At 35.3% G+C, this 14,221-nt stretch overlaps 1 protein-coding gene across 1 annotated transcript in view; it reads left to right on the top strand.

Annotated features, from left to right (window-relative positions):
• LOC149796740 (cytoplasmic FMR1-interacting protein 1 homolog) overlaps nt 1-14,221 on the top strand; it is a 123,931-nt gene that overhangs the window by 39,138 nt on the left and 70,572 nt on the right. The window contains exons 9-12 of the mRNA XM_089961388.1: nt 379-495; nt 1,347-1,424; nt 5,607-5,821; nt 13,618-13,765. Coding sequence (XP_089817514.1) covers nt 379-495; nt 1,347-1,424; nt 5,607-5,821; nt 13,618-13,765 — 558 coding nt within the window. The remainder of the gene's footprint in view (nt 1-378; nt 496-1,346; nt 1,425-5,606; nt 5,822-13,617; nt 13,766-14,221) is intronic.

Genomic DNA, 14,221 nt, shown 5'->3' with positions numbered 1-14,221 from the left:
GTTTTATCAGAAGGCTCATGGCTTGTTGGGTCTCAATAAAATGGGATAGGGGTGCTATTGTTTTATCAGAAGGATCTTGGCTTGTTGGGTCTCCATAAAATGGAATAGGGGTGCTGTTGTTTTGTCAGAAGGATCATCGCTTGTTGGGTTTTTACAGAATGAAATGACATCCATGATAATTGGTACTCCATGAAATATGGAGAATTGAGAATATAACATAAATTAAAATATTTTTAAATTTTCATAATAATCTTAATTTTTTTTTAGTTTTCTAACTTTAACCTCTTGTACTTATTATGTTACATGTACATTTATATAAAGTTAAGAAGTAAAGACAAAGAATCATACATAGTTCTGACCTTTATTTTGACTTTACAGGCAATTACAACAACTCGGGAGACTCCCCGTACAGATCAGGAAAATAAAGAGCTGTGTGATATGGCCCTCCGTGGGGTTCACCTTCTCTCAGCTTGGACACAACAAGTTATGGAGCTGGTAAGCTGTTGTTAAATTTTCTGGATTGAGCCAGAATTGAAGATCTTCTTCTGAATTTGTGATGTTACAATGATTGTAGAAAATGCTTCTAAGAGTTACTTCCCATTTCATTGACCTGTAGCTTTGTTATAGTTGGTTACACAAACATAACATATTGATGCAGTATTTAATCATTGTACAAGATATTCAGATTAAAGCTATACACTCTATGTTGAAATCATTTGTGTGAAAAATGTATTTGGTAATTTTATATAAATTTTCAAGATGCTAACATGAAAATTCTCCAAGCTATGGCCATGTATATAATTTGTTATGTTGATCTGAATGAACAACAAAATATGAGCATAGTTTCTCAGCTGGTTTTGGTATGGTTAGGTTTGGTGTTTTACAGTTCAGCAATACAGGTAGGCTATTTATAGCTGAGGTAGTTGGATCATAGTACCATACCCAAGGACACAATGGTAGCTGGCTCAGGCTGATCCATTGGTAGGATTTGAACCTGCATCCTTTTGGTCAGGAGTCTCGCATGCTAGCTACGAGTCACTGTGGCCTCTTTCTTGACTGGTAATTCTGAAGTAGTGTTCATATTTGAACAGTATAAAATTAGAAAGTTGAGGTGATAAGTTCGTTTTTCATCAGAAGCTATGGAATTAAATTAATTTTAGTTTAGAATTATTCTATCATTAATTTTGCTTTGCTTGACCATTCATGGTTAGTTCGGTTTAAAAATGCTGGAAGAAAATAATTCTCAAATAAACCTTGCCATGACAGCATTTATTGTAAATCTTTTAATATATATGTATATATATATATGTACATTATTTTGTCTGACTCAAAAATTTTTTGGACAGTATTCATGGAAGCTGTTGAATCCCACTAATCCAAGGCAGAACAGGAGCTGTCCAGAAGATGCAGAGGAATATGAAAGGGTAAATATAAGACCAGAGTTCTTAGTGAGCCGTTTCCAGGGCATGAAATAGATGCTAGCAGTGAGAGGGTAATACAAGACCAGAATTCTTAGTGAGCTGTTTCCAGGGAATGAAATAGATGCTAGCAGTGAGAGGGTAATACAAGACCAGAGTTCTTAGAGAGCTGTTTCCAGGGCATGAAATAGATGCTCGGAATGAGAGGGTAAAAATACAAGACCAGAGTTCTAAATGAGCTGTTTCCAGGGCATGAAATAGATGCTAGCAAGGTAGCATTTTGTCATCAGTGTTTTGATATGCCAGTATATTGCCAGATGAAAAGAAACAAACTTGAAGTTTCTTGCTAGTGCTATTTTGTATTTAACATGACATGTTGACATTTATAAATTTGAACATTGCTTGACAAAAGTGTGTTTGGAAACAATTAAAGCCGTCAGATCTGTCTTGATAGTCACTTTGACTCAGCAGTAAATCTCATTCCCTCTCTGTATGTAAATCATGTATTAAACAACCACCTGCTATCCCTAATCACCATCCAGGTGTTTCCAAACTCAAAGACTTTACTGCCTTAACCAGTCACTTGAGTGTATTGAACACGATCGGTCTGTGTATGATATTGAAGCTGTTTGTTTCTATGTATGCAAATGAAGTTTTGTTTTCTCAAGAAAGGCATTGTTTAAGACGTGTGAATTGATATGTAAGCTTTTCTTATCTTGCTTAAACTTACTGTACTCAAGTCAGTCACTCATTGTAACGTTCAACTGGCTAATTGTTATTTTAGGACTTTGAAGATACTTAGAAAATTCCTTGTGCAGGTGAAATACTTGATATAGCCCCACCCCACATCCATCTCATTATAGGGGCATGGATGAATGTAATACATATATTGAATTGACACATTTAGTAGAGAATTAATTTTACCTTGAATTTGCCTTGGTTTATGAAATTTGATTTATTCAGTTTTTATCAATATTAATTGCATAATAATAGGTTTTGAAGTCTAGATCATAGTAAACTTCTCCTATGTATTTTTATAACAAAATTCAGCTTTCAAGCACTGCTTATTCCTGTCAGATAGGTGCATTGTAATTATTGTAAGTAATAAAAATGCAAAAACAAAAACCCCACTATAACATAGTAATATTATGGAAAATGTATCATAAATCCATATGAACGGTGTGTATCATAAATCCACATGAACAGTGTGTATCATAAATCCATATGAACAGTGTGTATCATAAATCTATATGAACAGTGTATACCATAACTACATATAAACAGTGTCTACCATAACTCCATATTAACAGTGTGTATCATAAACTCATATGAACAGTGTATCATAAATCTGTAAGAACAGTGTGTATCATAAATCCACATGAACAGTGTGTATCATAAATCTATATGAACAGTGTGTACCATAACTCCATATGAATAGTTTGTATCATAAACTCATGTGAAGTGTATCATAAATCTATAAGAACAGTGTGTATCATAAATCCACATGAACAGTGTGTATCATAAATCCACATGAACAGTGTGTATCATAAATCCATATGAATAGTTTGTATCATAAACTCATATGAAGTGTATCATAAATCTATAAGAACAGTGTGTACCATAAATCTATATGAACAGTGTGTACCATAAATCTGTCGTAACAGTGTGTACCACAACTCCATATGAACAGTGTATCATAAATCCATATGAACAGTGTATCATAAATCCATATGAACAGTGTATCATAAATCCATATGAACAGTGTATCATAAATCCATATGAACAGTGTGTATCATAAATCCATATGAACAGTGTATCATAAATCTATATGAACAGTATCATAAATACATATGAACAGTATCATAAATCCATATGAACAATGTGTATCGTAAATCCATATGAACAGCATGGATAATGGCAAAACAGTTTCAATCATATGCAATGTTTGTGGCAACTCTCCTTACATTGTGAGCTGAGATGCGAAGAACAATTATTTAGGTGTGAGGGTTATTTCCAATATGTGGAACAAATAATCCCATTTATCAAGGACAAAATTGTCTGTGTTGATGTATCATCCTTTCCCTTTGTCATGGGGTATAAGGAGGCATGACCACCATTGATGCATAGGCTTGGTCTTAAGTATCACACACACACACACACACACACACACACACACACACACACACATGCGTGCAAGTATTGGTGTTTCCTGTTTATACAACTTAAAAGGCATCAGAAATTTTGAAATAGGGTGTCCTGTCAGTCATTTGGCTGACACTTTGTATATTGGGTCTAATTCTCTTATTTCTGAGACAGCTGACTCCATCTGCAATGTACAAGCAGCTGAACTTGTATCTTTTAAAATATATTTAAGCAAAAATGTTCAACGTTAAATAAACACAGAAAAAACTTTAAATTATTTTGGATTGAAGTCCTTTTCCTCAAGAATTTCTGAATGAGAAATTAATGGGTAAATTCTTTGAATAGTGCCAATTGCCTGAACAACTTCACCATGAAAGGTATTTTAAAAAGCTCTGATAAACATATCAAGAATTTCTGAACGAGAAGTTAATAGGTAAATTCTTTGAATAGTGCCAATTGCCTGAACAACTTCAAGGTATTTTAAAAAGCTCTGATAAACATTTTAAAATATCAGTTGAAGATTTATTTTAATGTTGAATATGGTGGATTTAAATAATGGTGGCAACCCCAAAAGAAACAGCAACAGTACCAACAACAACAATAATAATCATAGTGGGAGTTGTGTTTATTGCAGGATCTTTGTTTAAAAACCAAGCATGAAAGTTGAACCTTTAGTCAGAGGTCACCAGTGTTTGTCCTTTTTCTCAAGGTTATTACTCAACACAGATTTGTTTGTATTGTCTTCTAATGACCAATGTATGAATGAAAACTAGTCTTCTAATGACCAATGTGTGAATGAAAACTATACGTTTTCTAATGACCAAAGTATGAATGAAAACTGTATTGTCTTCTAATGACCAATGTATGAATGAAAACTAGTCTTCTAAAGACCAATGTGTGAATGATCACCATATTGTCTTCTAATGACCAATGTATGAATGAAAACTGTATTATCTTCTAATGACCAATGTATGAATGAAAACTATATTTCAGTTGGAATTGTTTCACTATTTCAGCTGAATAGCTTGTCCTGATTTTAATTACAAAATGTGTTAGTCATATCTGGACGTTTTTCGGCGTTTCCAAAATGAAAAATGACAGATTTAGAGTACTGATATTAATGTCTTGTTAACCTTAAGTAGTTGAACAGCAAAGTAGTTTAAAAGTTAAAGATGCAAATTGTTGTCTTTTTAAAATTATGATCTGAGAAAAATACAAAATTGCAGATTGCAGTTATGATTATTAAACAATTTTGTAGTTTCTCTATAAAATCAAAAAGATGTTTATGCTTCATCAATAATGTGAACACCTTGTTTCCTTTACCTTGCTTTCATTCATTAATAACACCTTGTTTCCTTTTCTTTGCTTAGGTATATTTATGCCTCATCAATAACACCTTGTTTCCTTTTCCTTGCTTACAGTCATGAATAATACCTTGTTTCCTTTACCTTGCTCACATAAATTTATGCTTCATCGATAACACCATGTTTCATTTACCTTGCTTACATATATTTATGCTTCATCAATAACACCTTGCTTCCTTGACCTTGCTTGTATATATGTATACTTTATCAATAACACCTTGTTTCCTTTACCTTGCTTACATATATTTATGCTTCATCAACAACACCTTGCTTCCTTGACCTTGCTTGCATATATTTATACTTCATCAATAACATATTGTTTCCTTTACCTTGCTTACATACATTTATGTTTCATCAATAACATCTTGTTTCCTTTACCTTGCTTACATACATTTATGTTTCGTCAATAACATCTTATTTCCATTACCTTGCTTACATATATTTATGTTTCATCAATAACACCTTTTTTCTTGACGTTGCTTGCTTATATTTATGCTTCATCAATAACACCTTGCTTCCTTGACCTTGCTTGCATATATTTATACTTCATCAATAACACATTGTTTCCTTTACCTTGCTTACATACATTTATGTTTCATCAATAACATCTTGTTTCCTTGACCTTGCTTACGTATATTTATGCTTCGTCAATAATTCTTTTTTCCTTTTGAAAAAAATGTAGTCTACAAGGTACAATTACAACAGTGATGAGAAGTTTGCGCTTGTAGAGGTCATTGCCATGGTGAAAGGTCTTCAGGTACTTATGGCCCGGATGGAGTCAGTTTTCATGGATGCCATACGGCGCCACATATATGCAGAGCTTCAGGACTTTGTCCAGTTAATTGTCCGAGATCCACTCAGAAAAGCCATCAAACGGAAAAATGATGTCATCAAAGTGTGAGTATTATTACTTGCTTACAGTATAATTCACTTGCAGGGGATGAAACCATATACGAGAAACTTTTGGTTGGATACCAATTTTTTTATGAATTCCATGCTTGCTTTGGATTTAAAAGCTAAATATAATAATGATGTTTAGGGCTATTCAGTAAAACATACATGGGACCCAGGGAAGGCACTTTTGATGTTGGATAGTCACCCATTGATGCAGTTTTTTTTAAAGTTTCTTATCATTTTAATATAAACTCTATGAAATCAAAGTACCCTGGCATATATTTTTTAAAAACTGCCTTCCCTGGTTTCCACGTATGTTTAAATGGAACAGCCCTTATGGGGATTCCATTGATTTAAGTTCTTAGGAAAATGTCATTTCCTTCCAAACCATGAGAATTGATACCATCCTCTCATGAAGAATAGATGAATTCACAGTAATTAGAAAATTGCAAAATCATGAGCAATTAAACACGCAGTTTTTCAAAATTGTATACTCATAAAAATATAATCTTTACAGTAAGAAAGTTTTACATCATTTGCTTTCATCCCGTGCATCAGTATTGGCATCAGGATCTGCCAATATAGATATGTTATTCCATCTCAATCATTCCTTCTTTCTAGGCAGCAATTTGGATTAGACTTCACAGTACATTCCCCATGGGCAGGGGCTAAGAGCAAATTTTGTACATATATGCACATTAGTTGTTCATTCTTGTTAAGCTTTATGATTTTAGCTCCGTATTTTTGCACCCTGTTCCTTGCAGTTAAACTTGCAATTATGAAACTTGGTGAAGGGATGCATCTTGAAGAGTACTACACCTGCAACATAAAAGTAGGTCACTGTGATTGATAATTCACACTTCATTGACTTTGGTTCAGTTCTTTATTTTAACTTCATGTTGGAATCATTAAACCTGATGATTGTTTACATCCCTTATAGTACCACACCCACACACTGTTCATACAGGAATTATGAAATTGATAATGATATGCATCTCACGTAGTACCTCAGCCATATAACAAGTGTCATCATGACCTATATTTTATCTTTTTCTGGTTTTTGGTTTCGTCTTTGTGTGAGCTAGTTTGCACTAAATCAATGGCATTGATGTCACTGATAATATCTGCAGAAATACGTATAATTTCATTGCATGTTAAAAAAATCTTCCTTTCTACACCTCAGGCAACAGTTTTGGAACCAGTTTGTTAGTACTTATCCCCAGGGCATGGGACTAATGGGGTTAACTTTGCACTTATATGTCAACTAGTTGTACATTCTTTTAAAGTTTTTTTCACCCTATATACTACTTTTAAAATCATACTTAGAGAGAGGATGCATCTTAATGAATAATGCATTCCAATCACAAAATTTAGTCACTGTGACCCATATTTCACACCATTTTGGTTAGAATTTCTGTTGTAGCAAAATCAATAGACTGGATGATTGTAAACATCTTTTAGCACCACATCCATATTGATAATGATACTGTGACCTAAATTTCACATTTTGCTGGCCTAGGTGAGTTTTTCCATTTAGCTCATGGCCGTAGATTTTTCCATTTCATGTACATTTTATCCTTTCTAGATCATGAAACTTACATAGGGGATGCATGTTGATGAGCATATGTCCCCATTGCTGAAGTTGGTCATTATGGCCCATATTGCATGCATCACTAACTTAGATTAAATTTTGTTTTTAATCTGTATTTGTTATGCAGTGTTCATGCTAGAATCGTCAATTGATGATGATTTACTTCTCTGTTAATACCACATCCTTTCAACAGAGGAAACTCAACATCATTCATATTCCATCAATTTAGGGCTTAGGATAATTAGCACGTGACCACTCAGATTTGTCCATGCTATAAACATCCTAGCCTACACTGAAGGCCCTTTCTGACCAATAAATTTTGAAATAGGAATAAATGTTTATTCAATTGTGAACTTTCCATATTAATGACTTTAAAATGTGCAAGATTTCTGAGTTCTCCCTCAGTTATGTTCCCCAGTCACATTGCAGTTGGAATATTAGCCAGCTATCTTGCAAATCCAGCCCTGCTAAAAGATGAAAATCATCTTTTTCTATCTCATATAGACAAAGGACAATAACTCTTGCTCATTACTTACTCTTGCCACCACCAGCTTTGCCAGTTTTTAGCTTCACTGCTGTGCTGATAACATCATAAGTTTTACCTCCAACAATCCAAGCCATTTTAGTGTTAAAATAGGACCATCCAACTTTCATATTGAATTTATTGTGTTGGAAAATAATTCTTCTACAGGTTGTGTACATGATTTTTACAGTTTGAGTGACTTTGTCACCTTTATCATCTATTTAAGATCATGTTACACCATGCTATCGTTGACCTCATGTTGTCATTTAGAATTATCTTTGCTTACTCCATATGTAATGGAGATGGTATTAGCTAGTTAGATGAATTGCTAATTTATGCTTTGCTTTCTTTTTTCTTGTATCATTTCAGTAGAACATCAACTAAATTCTTGCAAAGCATAGCTAGAAGGCATCTAAAATGTGACAGTGACTATTTTTGTGTACTCTGTTAGTAACGGGGGTGGTATAAGCAAATTAGTAAAATGCTGAATTAGTAATTTATACTTTGTTTTCTTATCTTGTGTCATTTCATTAGAAATGTCAGCTAAAAATGCATGAAATACAAGAAGTTGAAAACAAAGAAAGTCAGCCGTAACTCATGTATTTATGTACTAATTGTCTATGAGATGCAGCATGTGTAATAGATGAACAGGGGAAGTCTGGGCTACAGTATTAGCAAGCTTGTAACATGCTGAATTGCTAATTTATGCTTTGTTTTCTCTTCCTTTGTGGTTTCAATAGAAACATGAACTAAATGCATGAAATGCAAAGGTCAATGCGGTAGCCCAGAAGGCACCAAAAGGGAAGGAACTCTCCAAGTGAGTTGAATTTACAAGCGATGAACTTTTGTTTGACACTCTATCCAGGAAAGGTCAAGTCATTCACATGGATTGGTTTCTTCATTTCTTCATTAATCGATCTTTATTCGGATCTGCACACTTTTGGGACATGATGATCAATCTTTATGCAACCAGATGGAAACACTAGATGCCCAACTTTTTTTCTCCAGTTCCAGACCCAGAAGCTTGGGCCATGGATACTCCATCAATCAGTTGGGAGGGTTTGTGGGCATTTAGCCAGTTTTGATCTCAGTTGACCAAAACCCTTCACTCAGTTTCCAAACTTGGCTCAATTAAATAAATTAGAGCCTTTAACCCACACTTCACTAAAGTTACTATTATACAAAACATGTTTCCTGATAGATTTAGCTTTACCATGCAGGGTGAGTGAGCTACATACTCTTTCCATTGACCCAAACTGTCTTCAGTTCAGATCAGATGGTTTGGCGGTCCTCTTGACACAACCAGGCTTTGTAGCCTAAAATCAGTTACCATCTGTTGGTAATAAAGGAGTGAGAGAGCCGTTTTGGCTCAATGGTTAGAATGTGGGACTCACAACCAAAATGGTGCTTGTTTGAACCCTACCATCAGCCAAGCCTGAGTCAGCTACTTTGGTGTGTCCTTGGACAAGACAATTTACTCCAACTGCCTTAGTACTAAATAACCTACTTATATTGCTGTGCCACAAAGAATCAAACCAATCAAATTTTTAACATTATTCACTCACTTTCTTCCTTAGAGATGTCAAGATCATGTCTGTGCATGCAAGCACTACTTGAAATGCAGATGTGCAAACATTTTCTTCTGGTGAAAGCCATGAAACGGAATATCACCCTTTAAGCCCTTGCTTTATCACTAAAATGGGTTTATGCACAGCATACTCTGAGGTCTCACAATTAACACTCATGAGATCAGAGCGATCTCTGTGAACCTCATGTTCAAACATAAAGTTCCTATAGTAGAAGCTGTTGGCTGGCATGCTGTCAACCTTCTTGAGTTTTATCTCAGAGATTTAGCTTCAGAGAGGCAAACCTTAATCTGTTAGGTTCAGTGGCAGCAGCCCAGATGACTACCAGACCCAGTTAAAACAATCAACACAGCTCTATTGCTTTTAGACCAGAGGAGCGCTTTTTATCTTTTGTCTGTACATCAATAGTACATCATTACATCATTGTCTGTTCGTCATTAGTACATCATTGTCTGTACATCATTAGTACAAGTTTTATTAAAGATACTCATCTTAAACTGTTTGGAGGATTGCCATGAAACTTTACATTAATCCCAAGGTCTAGTTGGACCTAAATAAAACTGCTTTTCAGGCATCCAATATGTTCACCACTATGGCCATCTTGAAAATCTTGTTATTGCTACTTGTACACAATGGATGGTAATATCATCATGTGGTTTTCACTAAAAGACCTCTCACTGTCTCATTGGATCCAGGTGAAAATGGTACTGATCTGCCAGCCAGACAACTTTCTTACCCGTGACATTCTTGAAAATCATGGTATCACTGCTACTGAATATAAAGTCATATCAACATAGGGTTTTCACTAGAAGACTTCTTATGATGTCCAGATAATTTTAGTTGGTCATAAATGAAAATGTTTTGTATTTGACCTCTAGTTTGGCTGTTATTGTTGCCATCTTGAAATTCTTGTCATTGTTACTTAGGTAGAAAGACATTCACAGAGGGTTTTCATAAGAAAGCTTCTTATGATGTCCAAATGAAAATGGTGCTGATCTGTAATGAAATAATGGCCACATATAATCTTGTTTAAGCTGCTCCAACTAAACAGTGATTTTTATATGGGGTTTTCACCAAAATAATTCTTTAGATGGCTAGTTGGTCAGGGTTTTCATCAAAAGAATTCTTTAGATGGCTTGTTGGTCAGGGTTTTCATCAAAAGAATTCTTGAGATGGCTAGTTGGTCAGGGTTTTCATCAAAAGAATTCTTGAGATGGCTGGTTGGTCAGGGTTTTCATCAAAAGAATTCTTGAGATGGCTGGTTGGTCCTAAATGAAAATGGTGCTGATCTAACATTCAGCCATATCTTCTTCTCCTGATTGGATGGCAGTGATGTCCAGGGGTGTTAATCAGAACATCTCTTATGATGCCTGGTTGGTGGTGGTGTTCACCAAATCATTTCCCTTGAATGCGGAAGGTCACAGGTTCAAACCCCAGCCTAGTCATACCAAAGACTTTAAAAAATGGTACTGACAGCTGCCTTGCTTGGTGCTCAGCATTAAGAGGTTAGTTTTAGGACTGGTCAGCATGGTGTCAAGATAATGTGACTGGGTGGGACATCGTGCTACGTGTCTGCAACATGATACCTCAGTGCTAGACATCACTAGAAACTGCCACTGCCACACTGCAGACATCGTAGTGATATGACTGAATTTTAAAAAAAAGCTATGTTAAAAATCCAAATCACACACAAACACTCAATGCATTTATCATGATGTCTGGTTGGTGCTAAATGAAAATGAGGCCTCTCAAACATCCCATCTTGAAAATCTTGCTATTGCTGCTTCTAATGATATCTAGTCGATCATGACTGAAAATTGTGCTGTTTACAACAAATATGATTGCCACAATGGCCAATTGAAAAATCTTGTTATTGCTGAATAATATCAGAGGAGGTTTCAGCATTGATCAGTTAAAGAAATCTTGGATTCATGGAAACCATTTCAGACAGAAGAGAATCAGTCCCTTCTAGGTACTCTTGTATTTAGTGCACACCTCTCCAAGTCTACATTCACTCTAGCAGTGTCCAGAGCCACTAAAGATGATAACATATTTAAGATGTTAGTTATTTGCCATTTTAACCTTCAAGGTTTGTAGTAGTCTGCCAAGAACTCAAATCACTGATGACCACTAATGTAATCTATTTTCAGGGTTGAATTACTGACAAAAAGACTAAATTTCTGATTGAAAAACTGGCTGAAATACACAATTTGCATTTAATCAATTAATTATTAGGCACAAAGCATAATGGGTTGTTATGGTAAACACTAGTAGATCAGCATTGCAACTTGAAAGAAATAGAAGGGCACCCTGCTCTGCCCTAAAAGGCACACACCTTTGCTGCCACTGTGTGCCCTTCTGCCACTTCCACTGCACCCCTCTGCCTTCTTCAGCTGCAAAAGTATCAACTTTATTTACACTGTGTCATTTTCTACAAGTCTTGTTAGTTAAATCAATTGTTTCATTGTTTCTTAAACTTGAATCAAGTTGGGTTTTTCTTGAAAGAGTTCTTATGGTGCCTATTTTGTCATATATAAAACTCGTTCTCCTTGGACATCCAGGATGACCACTGTCATGATAAAAAATCTTGAAAATCTTACAGCTAAACCTCCAGAACAGATGGTCATATTGACATGGGGTTTTCAATAAAAGACTTCTTATTATGTCTTGCTGGTCCTGAATAAAAGTGATTCTTGTCGTTGGTGGCCACTTTGAAAGTCACTCTTGCAGGTCGTATGGACATGGATTTTCATTAAACCATTTCACTATATATAGTTGGTCCTAAAATGAAAATGAAGCCAATGTGACTTCCCAAAATTTGAAAAATCTCAACAGCTACTTGTAAATGACAACATTTAGCAAAATGTCTTTCTTGCATTATATTAATTAGTGGCCATCTTCAGATCTTCTTATTGCTACACTCCTGTATTTTTGATGGCGTTGATGTAGGGTTATCACAATATTTTTTTTATTCTGAATGAAAATGGTGCAGATGTAACAGCCAACATATCTGCACTTCATGTAATGTCACCCCACCTCAGTCATCCATCATCACTGGCTCTGAAACCAAACAGTATGGAGCTGTGGTACCAGACTATTAAGCAAAGCTTCAGAGTTGATGCCAGGTTGACCCGTATTCCATACAATTTTCTCTTTATTTTGAATTGCAGGTTCATCATTGTTTGGGCAATTTCCTAATGCTTTTTATTTTTAATTCTTTGTGCTGAGATTTCATAACTTTGTGGCTGGTAGAAAATTCAGATAAAATGCTGTTGCCATAGTTATTGTTTCTACAATATCTTGCTTCAGCACTGTGGTTACTAGTAAGAGTATGTAGTTAATGGTGTGTACACAGTCCGGCTGTGACCAGGTAGGCACTGATATAAATTCAACCAGGGTAATGTTGACAATTTCTCTTTCTTCTTAATGAGGGAGCATTTCTAACCATGGCTTCAAAGTTGGTGGCGAGGTCTATGTAATCTTTCTTATTGAGTTAAGATTTTTAAAGCTTCTCATATTTGATCTCAGATCCTTGTCTGGGGAAGAAAATCTTCTTCATTTGAGAACTCATTGTCAAACACTGTCCAAAATATTTCTGTCAACTGCAACTTACTTCTATTTCTCAGTGGTAAGGACTGTAAAATGCCCACAAAACATATTGAAGAAATTTTTGGTACTTACCCCACCCATGGTCCCATTAGCCATTATATGTGGTGATGATGACAAATAATTGACACCGTGAATCAAAGAAAATTTATTGCAGCATTTGTTTTATTAAAAACTCCATATATATGTATGAAATTTCATTACTTTAAAATTCATATTAATAAATAATTCCCCATATTTTAAGTAGACTAGTACTGAATATTTCAAGTTGTAACCCGGCTGGTTGTATGATATGGAAATTGTAGGCATGTTGTACAGAAACATGCATTCAATAACTGACTTGAATGACATACAATATTAAATGGGTTTATAATCAAACTCTGTATTTCACATAGCATCACTCTTAGTGTATCATTATCTACATTAGTATTATAATGGGTGTTAAGTTAACATGGTAATTCAACTTTTTTTTTTATAATTTTTTTTCCCAAAGCATCCTTGCATCAGTACGTGATTGCTGTGTGGACTGGCTGAGAGGGGTTGAGCCTCATGAAGACCCTGCCATGAGGGGGAAAAAGGATCCAGAAGATGGATTCTTTATTAAGGTGCCCCGCAGAAATGTGGGACCATCCACTACACAGGTATCTTGTACCTCATTGTATCTTAGATTTTATCAAGGTGCCCCTTGGAAATGTGGGACCATCCACTACATGGGTAACTTGTAACTCCTTATTGTCTTAGACTCTGTCAAGGTTCCCCTTGGAAATGTGGGACTATCCTCTACACAGGTAACTCGTAAGTCATTATGTCTTAGACTTTATCAAGGTGCCCCATGGAAATGTGGGACCATCCACTAGATGGGTAACTTGTAACTCATTATGTCTTAGACTTTATCAAGGTGCCCCATGGAAATGTGGGACCATCCACTAGATAGGTAACTTGTAACTCCTTATGTCTTAGACTTTATCAAGGTGCCCCTTGGAAATATGGGACCATCTACTAGATAGGTAACTTGTAACTCCTTATGTCTTAGACTTTAATATTTTATTCATATATTAAACAGTCAGAAGAGTATTCTGGACTCCAGGATTAATTGG

This window comes from Sinohyriopsis cumingii, chromosome 6 (assembly GCF_028554795.1).
Source record: "Sinohyriopsis cumingii isolate HCF-2022 chromosome 6, ASM2855479v2, whole genome shotgun sequence".
NCBI lineage: Eukaryota > Metazoa > Mollusca > Bivalvia > Unionida > Unionidae > Sinohyriopsis > Sinohyriopsis cumingii.
Note: the sequence above shows the minus strand (reverse complement) of the source record. Positions and strands in the feature narration are given on the sequence as shown.